Genomic DNA, 16,474 nt, shown 5'->3' with positions numbered 1-16,474 from the left:
AAATATATCTAAAAACAAAGATGATGTGACTTACCAAATGAAAGTGCTGGCAGGTCGACAGACACACAAACACAAACATACACACAAAATTCTAGCTTTCGCAACCAACAGTTGCTTCGTCAGGAAAGAGAGAAGGAGAGGGAAAGATGAAAGGATGTGGGTTTTAAGGGAGAGGGTAAGGAGTGATTCCAATCCCGGGAGCGGAAAGACTTACCTTGGGGGAAAAAAGGACATGTATACACTCGCGCACACACACACATATCCATCCGCACATACACAGACACGAGCAGACATTTGACATTTTTTTTGCTTGTGTCTGTGTATGTGCGGATGGATATGTGTGTGTGTGTGTGTGTGTGTGTGTGTGTGTGTGTGTGTGTGGGCGCGCGCGCGAGAGAGAGTGTATACCTGTCCTTTTTTCCGCCAAGGTAAGTCTTTCCGCTCCCAGGATTGGAATGACTCCTTACCCTCTCCCTTAAACCCCACATCCTTTCATCTTTCCCTCTCCTTCCCTCTTTCCCGACGAAGCAACCGTTGGTTGCAAAAGCTAGAATTTTGTGTGTTTGTTTGTGTGTCTGTCGACCTGCCAGCACTTTCATTTGGTAAGTCACATCATCTTTGTTTTATGAATACATTAGTTAGTAGTATAAATATACCTTATGTCATCAGTTTCCACAAACTGAAAATAAAATGAATGTTGTTACATTAGCAAACACACAAGCATCCTAATCTCAATTTTTAAAAAATGGTTCAAATGGCTCTGAGCACTATGGGACTCAACTGCTGAGGTCATTAGTCCCCTAGAACTTAGAACAAGTTAAACCTAACTAACCTAAGGACATCACAAACATCCATGCCTGAGGCAGGATTCGAACCTGCGACCGTAGCGGTCTTGCAGTTCCAGACTGCAGCGCCTTTAACCGCACGGCCACTTCGGCCGGCTAATCTCAATTACTGTGGCAACTTGTTTATTGCATATCACTCATGCACTTTCAACATTACTATGCTACCCTAACTGCTCTCTTGCAACTCTTGGGTCTAGTGCAGCAGGGGATACAACCCGTCGGCTTTGGAAAATGACGTCACAAGTCGCCAGATAGCAGTTTACCATTTCCGCTTTTGCTGTTATGTTTCAGTTTCGTTTTTTTACTGATTGCTTAATAAAGTGGATCTGTTTATTCTATCTCGTGAGGTTTTTTTTTTTTTTAAAGCCAAAAAACACTTATCAGCCACTGAAGGGAGCTACAACACTAAGAAGAATCGCTTCTCGATTGGCGACTTGTGACGTCAATGTCCAAAGCCGACGGGTTGTATCCCCTGCTACACTAGTCCCCAACTCTTAGACTCAACACCAGCAAACTACCCATAATTGCATTCTCACAAAAATGTTCCCCAATTCGTAATAATTGTAAGACACAAAAGAGCTCTCTGCAGCAGTATCAGTTAACAACAACTATATACATCTGGATGGAAATACATTTTAATTAAGCACCAACATCTTTCGTTAGATGTGCTGTTGAACTCCGTGTTACGCTGACAAGTGAATATACAGAGGTGTGAAGTCTAGATTTATTTTAAGCACACACAAGTATTTCCACAAACACTTACAATCTGCAATGGGTACAAGCTAAGTAGAGGGCACCACCCCCTTTCGAAGTTTTCATACTTTATGTACAATTTATGTGCATAATATGCATGAAAATACTTGTTGGAACTTTGCACATTACCTAATATATGTGTTTTAAATTTAGCTTCCAGTTTTCGCTTTTGTGATGAAAAGTGCAATAATTGTGCCAATAGGGTATGAACGAAAACAATACATTATGTTACAGGTCAATCTGTTGCCACAACCTTTATTGGGCATTCACAACCAAATTATCACCTTTCTACTAACATGTACCTTAACCCACTCCCTGTTCCCCTTCTGTTTACAAATGCCAGTGTTGTTTACAAACTTGCCTACTGAGAACAACTGAAGCAAACACACTATGGGGCTGCAGTTAGTATAACTAGAAATTTCGACGGTTGCCTACAAATAGTGTGACCATGTACGCCTACAAATAGTGTGACCATGTACACATCATATTAATCTTATAGGGTGCCACAATAACAAAGATGACGATGACGACAGTCAAACGTTATTGAAATAAAAAACACAAGAGCCGAAATCTAATTTTCATTTTACATTCTTGTCAATATACAAGTTTTAAAGTATTTTCCATCGTGATGTTACTTAAATTGTTTCTTTCTTGGCACAAAATAGTATTTGCCACACTCTTAATGAATATTACACTACTCGCTATCACTCAGTAAATCATACGTCATCCACCTAAAGTCGAAAAACTTGCGTACTTAACAATTCTATCACATTAATAACGCCTACACTTAACAACAAATTGACTGCTTAAGTCTCCTACACAAAGTTAGTAAAATCGATAAACACGTTACAGAGCAGCTTATGACACTGTCCACCATTACTAAGTCATTTATTAACAAAATATTATGTAAAAAATATATCAAAAAGTACACTGTGAAAATATGAATAAAAATCCAGTGTTAACAAGTTACCCAGCAACAATAATTTAACTTCCTTCGCCGCTCGCTCTCCATCTGCTCGTAAATCTTTGTCAATTTTCTTCGATCTTTCGGCAGCTTCCTTGTCTCCTGCAGGACTGCTTATATTACAGCCCATCGTTTCAAACTTTTTGGCACTTGTTGCTTTAAGACTCCGCCCGGTTTCCGACACTCGGAGACAAATGACCACCAAAACAACAACTATGTTCTTTGGAAATTGTAAATGCAAAGGGATTATCTTGCCATCACGAACAGTGGAAAACTAATTGTCCCAAAAGGTATTTTATAGTCCGATCAATTTTCCACTCACAATCAACGGTTCGTATTGCACACCCACTTGACAAACAAACCACAGCACTCACTTGAATAATTCAACCATTCTGAGTCACTCCGTCAACATACAAATTCAAATAGCTCTATGCTTCGACAGGAATGGAATTCGAAACTCCTCAAAACACAATCACAAAATGCACATTAGCCACGAAACCTACACTGTCGAAAAAATGTTACAACTTTACTGAAAGGAAAAATTTTATTTGTACGACTACGTTAAAAAAACACACACGTAAATTTATTCAAACAATCGCTCCTAAGTTGCCTTCCTGCAAATCAAACTATTTGCATTTGTAAGATATGACGATCAGGACTCGCATTATATGATTGACTGAAAGATGTTCCTACATGTTTGTCAATGTGACTTTCTTAAAAAATTAGTTATTAAAACTGACTTGAATGTTGTAATGTTGTCAATACGATTTTCGCTTTGTGTCCTTAGATACCGCAACTCAGTATATATATAAAAATCATAACACGTAAATGAAATTAATACGAAGATGATTTTAAACTCAAACACTATTTGATGTACTTTATTTATTGTTTTCTTCCACCTTTTTTATACATAGCTGGAACGTAGAGATCACTGACAGAATGACATACGTGACAGAGCAATTTCTGATGAGAACGCTAAAAAAAAGTTTTGTTTTCTATGATTAAGATATGTTATGGACCCATAGACAAAGTAAGCAATTTCTTCTAACGTGTAACGAGGTATTTTTAACCAACATAAAATGCTAGTGTTTACATACAGGATACAACAAAGAAATAGTAATTGCTAATCAAATAAGATTAAAACTTATAGTGCACTTACAAGAGCAGTATAATATCTAAACAATCATTATTCGATTCTATTTTCAATAACAAACTTACCTACTAATCTTAAAGAGTTTCATCTTGTAGTGTACACGGAGAAACGTTTGTACTTTTACATACCGGCAGATGAAATCTAAGTTTCACAAGTTGGCTATATGTAGGTGATATTAGTAAATACGCGATTTGCTAAAAACAATTTCCAGATTCCTCATTGACTAATTCAACAGTAACGCGTATTAGCTTCCAGAGCCTACATATTCTGTAGTAGTTATTATAGTTTTTACGGTATAAAACAGAGTCCACTGAGAGTCTCGTTCCTCCACAAACCAAGACATTTCTCAACGGTGATTCCATCTACGTTCTGTAAGTTGGCTTATTAACTGCTGTGTACCGCTGTATATGTGGAAAAGATTTTAGCAGAAATCTGTATGAATATGGTGGGAAAACAGTTCCTATCTATAACCAAGCTCCAGGAGGAAGCCTAAACATTCATAGTGATAGGGGCCCACATTACCATTTATATTCACTGATGTGTCATAAACTAGTAGAAAGAAATAGACTCTGTTGGCATTACACTAAACTACTATAACAATATATCAGTAAAATGGATTTGTAATAATATTTGGTTTGTATCTACATCTGCCTCCACATGATACATGACAAAGGGTAACTTGTGCCACCATTAGACATTCCCTTTTGTGTACCACTCACAAACGGAGCAAGGGAAAAATGACTGTCTATATGGTTTTGTACAAGCCCTGATTTCTCTTATGTTTTCTTCAACTTCCTTATGGAGGATGTATGTTGGTGGCGGTATGATCATTCAGTAGTATGAAACAAAAGCAGGTTTTCTAAACGGTCTAACTGGTATTTGGCGACAAGAACATGTTCGTCGCTCTAGGGATTCCCATTTGAGTTCATGAAGCATTTCCGTAACACTCATGCGTTGATCACACCCACCTGTAACAAAATATAGGTGCATGCTTCAGAAGTGCTTCTATTCCTGATCTGGCGGGGATCCAGAAATTTCATCAGTATTCAAGAATTGGTTGTACAAGTTTGCTGTATGTGACCTTAATTATAGGTGATAGTGATCTACACTTTCCTATAATTCTCCCAATCAAATTTAGTCGATCATTCACCTTCCCTACCAACGATCTTATCCGTTCTTTCGACTTCATATCATTTTGCAATGTTAATGTAGATATTTCATCATCGAGACTCTGTCAACCAGAACTCCACTAACACTGTCCTTGACTACCACAGAATTGTTTTTCCTGCTCATCTGCATTGAATTACATTTTTACACATTTAGAGCAAGCTGTCATTCATCAAACCAAATAGAAATACTATACAAGTCATTCCTGCATCCTCTTATGGTCAACATACTTTCGTTCTATTACTTAAAAAGTCATCATTATTGCTGTTGTTGTTGTTGTTGTTCAGTCTTAGTTCTCAGTTGCATGTCAAGTAGTCATTGTTCTATCTTTAGAAAAAAATCATCTGTAGGTTATAATGGATGCTTTTGAGATCACGGAACTTTTTTCATATTAAATAGCTCCAGTGGTATGGTTTGGAAACTATAATTATATTTAAAATTTTCAATGTCATAATTGAGAAACGCATATTGTCTCACGGTCAACTGGAAGTTTGGCATGTCTAGACTGTGTCCTTACTCTAAGTGTAGTGATGTTGCATTTGATGTCTCTTCCAATAAATATCATCGTTAAATTTCACATGAAGGGTCAGTTTAACATAATTAAACTAGCCATAAACCGTCAATATTCTTTGATTAGTAAAGATGAATTTATAATGATAAGTTTTTATTTACATAAGTGATGACTATCTCTGGTTTCTTGAGTAACATCAAATTCCTGCAGCATACAGAGTAGACTCTTAGGAGGTACTCTTCAGTTACAGTTATCCTTAGTTCCCCAGGAACATAGAGACCTGATTAAAGCTTGACACAAAGAACCAAAATGCGATCTTTCCAAATTAATTTACTGTCAATGAAGAATCTCAGAAATTTAAGAGCTTTTACATCACCCAGTGTTCCAATGTATCTGCGACTACATCTCACATTCTGTATTGCCTTTCCAGTTCTTTGCATCCAGTTTGCATGAAACCACTCAATGACCTCACTGAACAGGACATTTCCTTGCTGTGTCACCTGCATATTGCTTGTACCTCTTGAGAACAACGTTTTATGGTCTGAAAGAATCAGCATATTACTGTTATAGCTTAGTCCATTACCGATGATTGAGAACAACAGGGACCCTAGCATCAATCTGTACAGCACAATGTATTGCAAGTTATCTTAGGATGAGGCCATTCCTTCTAATGATACAAAGTGCTATCTGTTAAGAAGAAAGATAAAGACTTGTCAGGGCAGCTTTCATAAAAGCATAAGGCTTTAACTTAATAAGCTGGACCTTAACTGAGATGCAATCAAAGGTTAGTTAGTACTTAGTTCCTTGTTCGATGAACCTAACTCACGATAAACATCATGAGATGTAATATGTCAACAAAACAAACATAGAGTATTTATATACAACAGTAACATATATGAAAAATAATATTTATATGACGACTGCTTAAGAATTCCTCTATGGTATACAAGGTTATTATACATTATTGAAGTATTTTCACAGATTTTCTGTAGCTATATTATTTGACATAATGTCATAGGGGATTGCATACACACAGAAAAAACTCAAAAAGTTTTTTATATGTATTACAAGTGCTCCATATGTGACCCCTACGAATTCTGTAGATACCAAGTCGATTAACAAGTTTTTCTGACATTTGGTGTAGTATGTTGCTATCAATCTGTTCAAAAGCACTGGTGATGCAGGCTCAAAGTCCTGGTAGGTTTATTGGTATAGGAGGCATAAACACTGAATTCTTTCACATTACCTGATGCAAAATAATAGCATGGAAGTACGTCTGGAGAGCATAGAGGACATGACATGAATTGCTGATCATCGACCCCACCAGTGGTGGATTTAAAATTTCTGCTTCCCTCAGCATACAGTAATATACGACCCTTCCGAAAATATGCTATAAATAATAACTGTATAATTTTTAAATCACAATGAATGTTCTCTAAGTGGCCAATAAAAATCATATTATAACCTGAAATTTTTTAAACTAACGTGAAGAAATAAACAAAACTCACAAGTCAGCAAAGTTTGCATCCAACTTTGATGGTGGCGAACTCGTTAATCAGATCTTCATAGTTGAGATGGTCATCAGTTGGGAGGTCGGCTTTAATGTGAAGAATGGTCTAGATGTTCAGTCTGTCCTCAGACAAGGTAGAATGCATGTGTGATTTCAGCCCTTTTAAGAGCCGAAAGCTAGTGTTCTGCTGAATAATGTGCAAGTGACATACATAGAAACAGTCTAAGTTCAGTGTCAACACTCGGAAAAGTTGACTGCAACCGCTCCTTCCATAGAAATATGCTCATTTCGGAACGTTCGTCACCTATCTTACAAGTTTTTGGAAACTGTTGTGAAATTTACACATTCATTTGGGAAGCAAGATTCTAAATCAGTAGCATCTGACGCTTAAAAGTTTTGCTGTACGTTCAGAAATAAAGTCTGGTGAGCTATTCTTAAGTTTACTGAAAACCATGAAGGAGTCTAATAGTGTTTTATAGTTTTCCGTCTTTCTGACTAATTCAAGTTACAAGTTGTCGAGTATTGGGAAAAATGTTTCGATTCCAAATTTCTCCCTAGCAGTCAGAGGGCCTTCTTCAGTGACCCCATCTTCATCAATATTAAGTTTGAGTATTCTCGATTTTTTACATGTGCATTCAGAGACCATTTCAATCTCCATGGATTTATTTTCATAATAGTCGAACATACCATGAATAGAACTAAAACACCCTACAAGTGATTATAGGTCATGCATTATAATTCATGCATTATTTCAATATCAATAAATGCAATTTCACATTTACACTATTAAATCACTGGAGTATGTCCTTCCAAACTATCATCATGAATACTGTTTCTGGACTACTGAACTGACTCAGCAAAACTGAAGCCACATTTTGCACAAGTAGTTTCTCATGGGTATTATTGGTAACATATGTGAGTGCACTGATAATGCTCTTCCAGTTTTCATTCAGACTTCCACAAGCTCCCTCCTTTGCTGATAAATGTGTTTTTGATAAACTTTTGTAACTGTTTTGCTTCTTGTTTCATAAAAAAAGTTGATCCCAGTGTTGTGCAGAACCAGAGAAAAAATTATAAACGTTTTGCACTAAACTGAAAAATGAACGTGCTTCATGACAACAACCTGCAGCACTAGTGCAGATTAAATTCAAAGAATGTGCTGCCAAAGGCACATAGTTCGATTTCGGATTTTGTTCTTTAATGTGTGCCTGCAGGCCAGTGCATGCTCCTGACAAGTTGCTTGCATGCCATATGACTAGCGTCAGTAGTCAGAGTATCAATGGAATTTGTAGATAGGACTTTCAGTATGGACTCAGCAAGTTTTCAGATTTGTGTCCTGGGTTTGGTAAAAACATAAGGACACATTCAACAGGCTCACCATTCTTGTTCAAATATCTTAATACCATGGATAACTGATCAATATGTCAAATGTCCTCAGTAGAATCTACTATTATGGAGAAAGGTTTGGCCTGTTCGATATTATTTATGATAATTCCTTTTATTCGTTCAGAAAGAAGCTATATTATTTCATCACAGATTGTTGAAGTTAGATAATCTGTCTTCCTGCCCCAGATTTCCATACTGGTCAATGTGCTCTGTGAAAAGTGGTTCACACTTGGCTGTGTGTTAAAGAGATGTCATAAATTGACTGCCGTTAATAACCTCCATAAATTGACTGTAACATGTCCATATAGGGTAAGGGCATGACTGTTTAACTTCTTCACTACTAAGAGTTTGAGTCAAATGAAAAACTTAAAATATTTTTTAAATATTATTTATTGTGCAGAAGTGGTACAAAGCTGTATCACTTATCAATATAATCTCCACCACGCTCAATGCGAGTCCTCCAGCGCTTACAAAGTGCATAAATTCCTATGGAAAAAATTCTTTTGGTAGCCCACGCAACCACTCCGGCACCGCGTGGCGTACCTCTTCATCAGAACGGAACTTCTTTCCTCCCATTGCGTCTTTGAGTGTTCCAGACATATGGAAATCACTTGGGGGCAAGGTATGGTGAGTATGGTGGATGAGGAAGACACTCAAAATGCAGGTCTGTGATTGTTGCAACTGTTGTACGGGAAGTGTGGGGCCTTGCATTGTCATGTTGCTGAAGGACACCAGCTGACAGCAATTCACGTCGCTTTGATTTGATTGCAGGCCCCAGATGATTTATTAGGAGATCTGTGTATGATACACTGGTGACAGTGGTTCCTATAGGTATGTAATGCTCCAAAATGATGCCTTTTTCGACCCAAAAGAGAATCAACATAACCTCCCCTGCTAATGGTTCTGTTCGAAACTTCTTTGGTTTTGGTGATGAGGAATGGCACCATACCTTACTCGATCTCTTCGTTTCCGGTTGGTGGAAGTGAATCTGGGCTTCGTCCCCAGTAACAATTCTTGCAAGGAAGCCATCACCTTCTCGTTCAAAGCGCTGAAGAAGTTCTTCACAAGCACCAACACGTCATTCTCTCATTTCAGGAGTCAGCTGCCGTGGCACCCATCTTGCAGACACTTTGTGAAACAGGAGCACATCATGAACAGTGTGGTGTGCTGACCCATGACTAATCTGTAAACATGCTGCACTGTCATTCAGAGTCACTCGGTGGATTTCCTTCACTATGGCTTGAACTGCTGTAATGTTCTGTGGAGTCACAACTCGTTGTGCCTGACCTGGACGAGGAGCATCTTCCACTGAAGTCACACCATTTGCGAACTTCCTACTCCATTTGTAGACTTACTGCTGTGACAAACATGCATCACCTCACTGAACCTTCATTCGTCGATGAATTTCAATATGTTTCACACCTTCACTATGCAAAAACCGAATAACAGAATGTTGTTCTTCCCTGGTGCAAGGCGCAAGTGGAGTGCTACTTTATACTGATACTGCGACGGTATGTGTGCATCTGCACTATGCTGCCACCTACAGTCCATTCTGCATGCTGTTTGTAGCACGCTTACCAACTTACAGGATGACGGCGCGAAATTTCGATTTGTTATTACAAATTTAAGGTTTTCATTTGACACACCCTCGTACAAACACCCTTTTCAACACATCATGCTAGTACATTTTTTCTGTCTCACCATATGATTTGAAATGGTTGTGTATCACTCAAAGTGATTTTTTGCTTGTTAAAAGCGATAACTCAAAATTTTTGTGTTCAAGTGAATTTTCACTATGAGATAAAATATTAGAAATGTTTCTCCAATCTGAAATACCAGTAGTTACCACCGCATTCTTACCTCTGAACAGGTTACATGGTGCACAAGAAAAACCACTGGTGTTGGAGGAGTATACTAGGCAATCATGGAATTTTGATTCAAAATTTAGAACTTTACAATAAAATAAATTTTTGTTCAAAATTGGTTTTACCCTATTGACCTTCATGAATAAGAAACATTACTGTTCCAGTTTTGATGAGTGTCACAGTGTAAAAGAATGTTGATTGTTGATTCATTAACACACCATTATGCAGGATCATGACTAAAGAGGTTATTTTCGTTCGTAATATCTGGTTTGACACTTAGGTTTATGTGAGACTCGAATGCAGGAAAAATTTGTTTTTCTTCCTTTCCAACTGTTGTTTCACTAGCATTTACTTCTTTCATTATAGATGTAGTGCTAGACCTATCATCAGTAGTACTTGAACTCGAAGTTAAACCAGCAACATTTTTTGTGAAAAATTTGTGTACTGTGCTAAGAGTTTTTGGAATTCTCACTTTCCCTTCGCTAATTTCCGAAATGCTGCTTCATTTAGTTTTTCAATTTATTTTTTGTCACTAATCCATGCTGAAGACAACTTTGTAAGTGTGAACCAGCAACAAGGCAAAAGAAAATAAGTTTTTAAATAAAAATCGTAACACATGGGACATAAGCACAAAGCTTTTCACTTTAAATATGACAGTGAGCAAGTGACTAACTTCGATTACTTGACCGAACTGTGCTATGAAATAAAATCGATAAGACAAGAACAACAATGCAGAATAATTTAATTTCACTGTCGCTGCTTCCTCTATTCGCAATGAACAAAAGTTAGAAGCTGACAGCAGTCTTGGAAAATAACATTTCAAAGCTCTTATTGTCAATTGTCGTCCAGATAGGTTACTTTAAACTACACTACTGGTCATTAAAATTGCTACACCAAGAAGAAATGCAGATGATAAACAGGTATTCATTGGACAAATACATTATACTAGAACTGACATGTGATTAGATTTTCACGCAATTTGGGTGCATAGATCCTGAGAAATCAGTACCCAGGACAACCACCTCTGGCCCTAATAACGGCCTTGATACGCCTGGGCATTGACTCAAACAGAGCTTGGATGGTGGGTACAGGTACAGCTGCCCATGCAGCTTCAATACGATACCACAGTTTATCAAGAGTAGTGACTGGCGTACTGTGATCAGCCAGTTGCTCGGTCACCATTGACCAGGCGTTTTCAGTTGGTGAGAGAGTTTTACTGTTGACAACACGTGACGAGTGGTGGCGCCCTCTACACGCTCTATATAAACAGGACCTCCACGGCCTAGCAGCCAGTCATAGACTCACCTCAGATGATGTTGCCCGCAGCTGGCAACGAAACGTCAGGGAGAAGTATTTCTACTATTGGACCACGGCCTCTTAGCCCGGAAGTTTTAATTACTGAAGACGCCGGCCGTGAAAGCCTACACGCTATGATCTGGAGAATGTTCTGGGCAGGGCAGCAGTCGAAAATTTTCTGTATCCAGAAAGGCCCGTACAGGACCTGCAACATGCGGTCGTGCATTATTCTGCTGAACTGTGCGGTTTCGCAGGGATCGAATGAAGGGTAGAGCCATGGGACGTAACACATCTGAACTGTAACATCCACTGTTCAAAGTGCCGTCAATGCGAACAAGAGGTGACCGAGACGTGTAACCAATGGCACCCCATACCGTCACGCCGGGTGATACACCAGTATGACGATGTCGAATACACGCTTCCAATGTGCTTTCACCGCGATGTCGGCAAACACGGATGGGACCATCATGATACTGTAAACAGAACCTGGATTCATCCGAAAAAATGACGTTTTGCCATTCGTGCAACCAGGTTCGTCGTTCAGTACACCATCGCGGGCGCTCCTGTCTGTGATGCAGCGTCAAGGGTAACCGCAGCCGTGGTCTCCGAGCTGATAGTCCATGCTGTCGCAAATCTCGTCGAACTGTTCGTGGAGATGGTTGTTGTCTTGCAAACGTCCCCATCTGTTGACTCAGGGATCGAGACGTGGCTGCACGATCCGTTACAGCCATGCAAATACGAAGCCTGTCATATCGACTGCTAGTGATACGAGGCCGTTGGGATCCAGCACGGCGTTCCGTATTACCCTCCTGAACCCACCGATTCCATATTCTGCTAACAGTCATTGGATCTCGACCAACGTGAGCAGCAATGTCGCGATACGATAAACCGCAATCGCAATAGGCTACAATCCGACCTTTATCAAAGTTGGAAACGTGATGGTACGCATTTCTCCTCCTTACACGAGGTATCACAACAACGTTTCACCAGGCAGCGTCGGTCAACTACTGTTTGTGTATGAGAAATCGGTTGGAAACCTTCCTCATGTCAGCACGTTGTAGGTGTCGCCACCGGCGCCAACCTTGTGTGAATGCTCTGAAAAGCTAATCATTTGCGTATCACAGCATCTTCTTCCTGTCGGTTAAATTTTGCGTCTGTAGCATGTCACCTTCGTCCTGTAGCAATTTTAATGGCCAGTACTGTATTAATGAACAGTTTCATAAAGACGATTCCAGACGGAAATTGAGTGTCTGAATTCACCTAGTAAATTAATAATATTTCAAAGCAAGTATTGTCGATTGTTGTTCCTAGAGATTGTTTAAACTACTAAGTTGTTTCACATTATTAATAATTTTTGTCATTTGTAAGAGCAATTATCTTAAAATGTAAAATGTTAAAATAAATACAGTGTAAAAAATGTCGTCCTCTAAAGCTGCCTCTCCTAGGCCCATGACTAGTGGGCCTGTATGTAAATCGGCCTCTGAACCCACCACGACCAGTCCACCATTTCTCAATTTCCTGGGTAAGAATTGGTGAACATCATGTTGGAAGTGCGGTGGAGTGCCATCCTATTGGTACATGAAGTATACTCTACTTGTGGCATGAACCAATTTTCCAACATGTCCTGACACATGTGTCCTGTAATGGTCTTTTCACAGAAGTAAATGAAGGATCATAAACTTTAAACTGTGGAACTGGACAGAACATATTAACTTTTGATGAATTTCGCATGTGTTGCACAATAGCATGGGTATTCTCTGTCCTCCAGATTTGCACATTATGCCTCTTCATTGAGCCATTAAAAAAAAATGTTGCTTTATCACTGAAGATGAGTTTCTCACAAAACCCATCCTCTTCCATGAGCTGTTGCAACTATCCCAAAAATTCAAAACGTCTGATTTTGTCATTGGGATCAGGGCTTGCAGTAATTGCAAGGTGTATTGCTTCAGCTTCAGTTGTTTCCTTAAGATCATACCAGTGCTCGTTTGTGATATGTTCAGCTTTTGTTATTTGTCTCATAACGCACACTTTATAGATCATATTATACAGGAGACCTGTCACTTTTTACCTTATGGACACATAGTTGCATAATTTTCTAGCATTTTTTTTAGCAGCACAGCTTTATACTGAACATGGCGATATTATTGAATTGTTAGCCTTATGATGTATCAGTAATTATTGTCTAAATTTTCGAGACATTATTTTATACATAGAATATTATACACAACACTAAGATATGAAATAGTTGCACTGTCCAGATTATCACCTCATTATTCAAAAATTCCTCAACTGAGTTGTAATATTTTCCACCAGGAGACTAAGTAGTATTCTCTCGAGTGAAACTGTCTTCATGCTCAGTACATCTCTACCCTTTGAATTTATTGTAGACTTTCATTCCCATGTACTGGGGTGTCTGTTGGTAGATTTTCAAGTGATGTTTTGGAAGCATGACATTTAGTTTGTGTCTAGTGTTTTACATGTGTTTGAAATGGTCTGGTTCTATTAGCTCAGGATTACCACATAAAAAGATGGTAATCTCCAATATGTACAATGCAGGGATAGGTAATATTTTTTGATTCTTGAATAATAGGCCACAGGAAGTTCTTGGAGGGGTAGCACACATTTTTCTAACAGTTCTGTTTTGGAGTAGCGGGATTCGTGACATCTGGCTTTAATTGCTCCCCAAATGTCAATCCATATCTATTTATCAATGCAAATCAACTCTGGTACACCATTCACCTGCTGTTTATGTACATTTCATGAGATGGTATGTCTATTCCAAAAGCAAGGTGAGCTGTGGTAAAAATTGCTGTTTTGAAGATAGCGCCGCAGTGCGTAGTGCGAAGCAGTCGCCCTCCGTTTCTGGCGGTAGCGCCGCTGTGGCAATCGCAGCTTTGGTGTCTCCCTCTGGTGGGAAAGGTTACCTGTTCACGTGCATTTAAGGGGCGCTATAAGCTCACCAGTTGGTCAGTCTGGGTGAGTCTTTAGTCAGTCTGGGATCAGTCTCTCGTCCCCAGCTTGCTAGTCTGTCTCTCGTCCGAATTTGTGAGGCAGTTAGTGTCTGTCTGTCGTCCGGAGTGTTAGTACGTCTTTCGTTCGGATCAAACTTTAAGGCCGAATCAATGAGAGTCTTTCCACTCCACCTGTAAGAGAACTCAGCAAGTGGTCGCCCGGTCGGGGCTTAGTTCCTGCATCTGAGTCTGCGCGTTAAGCGGCCAGTCTGCTCGAGTTGCTCAGGCAATGGTCATTGGCGGTTGGATCGATCGGTTGGTCGGTCGCGCACTGAGACACAAGACGACTTGTCCACCTTGAGCGTCGGCGCATGCGAGGTCCCCACGTGAGTCCAGCGGGACGCGCCGTATAGCGAGGGACAGTGGCTTCGCAGTCGACATGAGAGCAACAGGAGTCAACCCACGACATCGGTCAGGCCGGTGCGAGCTGTGACGCCGTGAGACGGGAGATCGGCGCGCCTTTCTGCGTCCTTTGAAACGGCTGGCAGCGAATGTTTCGGGAGAGCGATTTGGGGGTGCTGCGCTAGGTCTTCTCCAGAAATCGTAGTTTATTAGAAGTTAAGTGATTGGTGATACGTTGTTTCATTTACTTGTTAAATTCTACTTGTTTCTTGGTGAGGTCACCAGCTGCTTTGTTTTGGGGTCGTCCCACCATTCTTCTCCGTTTGCCCACCCGTGGGAAGGTGGTTATTTATGAATTGGGTGGCCCGTATTTTTTCCCTTGTGGAGTAGGGGCAGGTTAGAGCAACCTGTGGTTCGGGTTGTTCGGTAATTTCCCTATCAATCTGCCATATGTTAGTAGCTGCCTCTGTCATGTTTGTCGGATTCGGCGTGTTAACGAATTTATTACTTGGAATGTAGCGGCCTAATTACTCAAATATGTTTTGATCTTACCTATCATCTTGAGAGGCGGTATCTGTGTACTCTAGAGCATGTTAACTTGTTTGGCCAACCTTATATAATTTTATATAAGATTGCATTTCATGGGTTTTTACTTAAATGGTCATTTTAGTGTATGAAGTTGCCACCCATCCACCGTAAGACTTTTCTTGGAAGTTAAAATCAAGTTCCACCTTCGGCGGCAAGGTTAATTTTTTAATTTTAGTGTTTTGTACTGTTTCCATCCCCCCTATGGGGTGCATAGTTTGTGTGCTGGTGTGAATTATTAAAACTTTTAGTTTAAAATAATCTGGTGTGTTGCAGATCTTCACCAGTGTAGTCTTTCAGAGGTTGTTGTGAGCGGTTGTAACTAAGAAGGGGAGGCCACCAATTGTGAAATTCAGATTCGATTCATACTGTGCATAATAAAAGCTCATGGCCAGAGGTGTAATGTGGCAAAGCACCAAGATGCACTTCTCAGCCGTTGTCGAGAAAATCGACAGCTGAAAGAAACCGTTGCGGTGAAATACTCTCTACGATCAATAATTCTCTACAGCGTCGTGGCGCAATGGTAAGCGCTCGGGTTCGTAATCCGAAGGTCGCCGGATCGAATCTCGCCCTATGCAACCTTTTTTTTTTAGTATTTGTTTTTTATAATTCAAATATATATATATATATGCAACCTTTTTTTTTAGTATTTGTTTTTTATAATTCAAATATATATATATATATATATATATATATATATATATATATATATATATATAATTCCCGGCAATCAGTTGCAACAATTATGCATATAATAAGTTGTTGAAGGTCGTTTGTCATGGAAAAACTGGCGACATCATTATGTTTTCCGCAAACAAAGTTGTATTTCACAAATGTTATTAATTGTCTTCATAATGGTAACCACGTATAGTTAACGGAAGACGTAGAAACGATATTCCGAAACGTATAGCGTAAGTCAAACGTTCGAATTAGAATAGAGACCCCACGAACACAAATTTGCTGTGGCAGGTATGAAATATAAACTCCGTTACTCGCTCGTTACACTTGAATGACAGATGTTGAATGGGCGGAAACGAACCGCCGCATAACAGCGTAGTTGCCTGCTAACTTTGAAAGGAGGTAGAT

General features: G+C 39.4%; 1 protein-coding gene across 1 annotated transcript in view; it reads right to left on the bottom strand.

Annotated features, from left to right (window-relative positions):
• Window positions 1–3,174, bottom strand: part of LOC124555445 (guanine nucleotide-binding protein G(i) subunit alpha) — a 39,019-nt gene extending 35,845 nt beyond the window's left edge. Inside the window, exon 1 of the mRNA XM_047129357.1 lies at window positions 2,569–3,174. Coding sequence (XP_046985313.1) covers window positions 2,569–2,692 — 124 coding nt within the window. The 5' untranslated portion in view covers window positions 2,693–3,174. The remainder of the gene's footprint in view (window positions 1–2,568) is intronic.
• Between the last annotated feature and the right edge of the window lie 13,300 nt (window positions 3,175–16,474).

This window comes from Schistocerca americana, chromosome X (assembly GCF_021461395.2).
Source record: "Schistocerca americana isolate TAMUIC-IGC-003095 chromosome X, iqSchAmer2.1, whole genome shotgun sequence".
Taxonomy (NCBI): domain Eukaryota; kingdom Metazoa; phylum Arthropoda; class Insecta; order Orthoptera; family Acrididae; genus Schistocerca; species Schistocerca americana.
The sequence above is the reverse complement of the archived record's forward strand: the minus strand, read 5'-3'. Positions and strand labels throughout refer to the sequence as shown.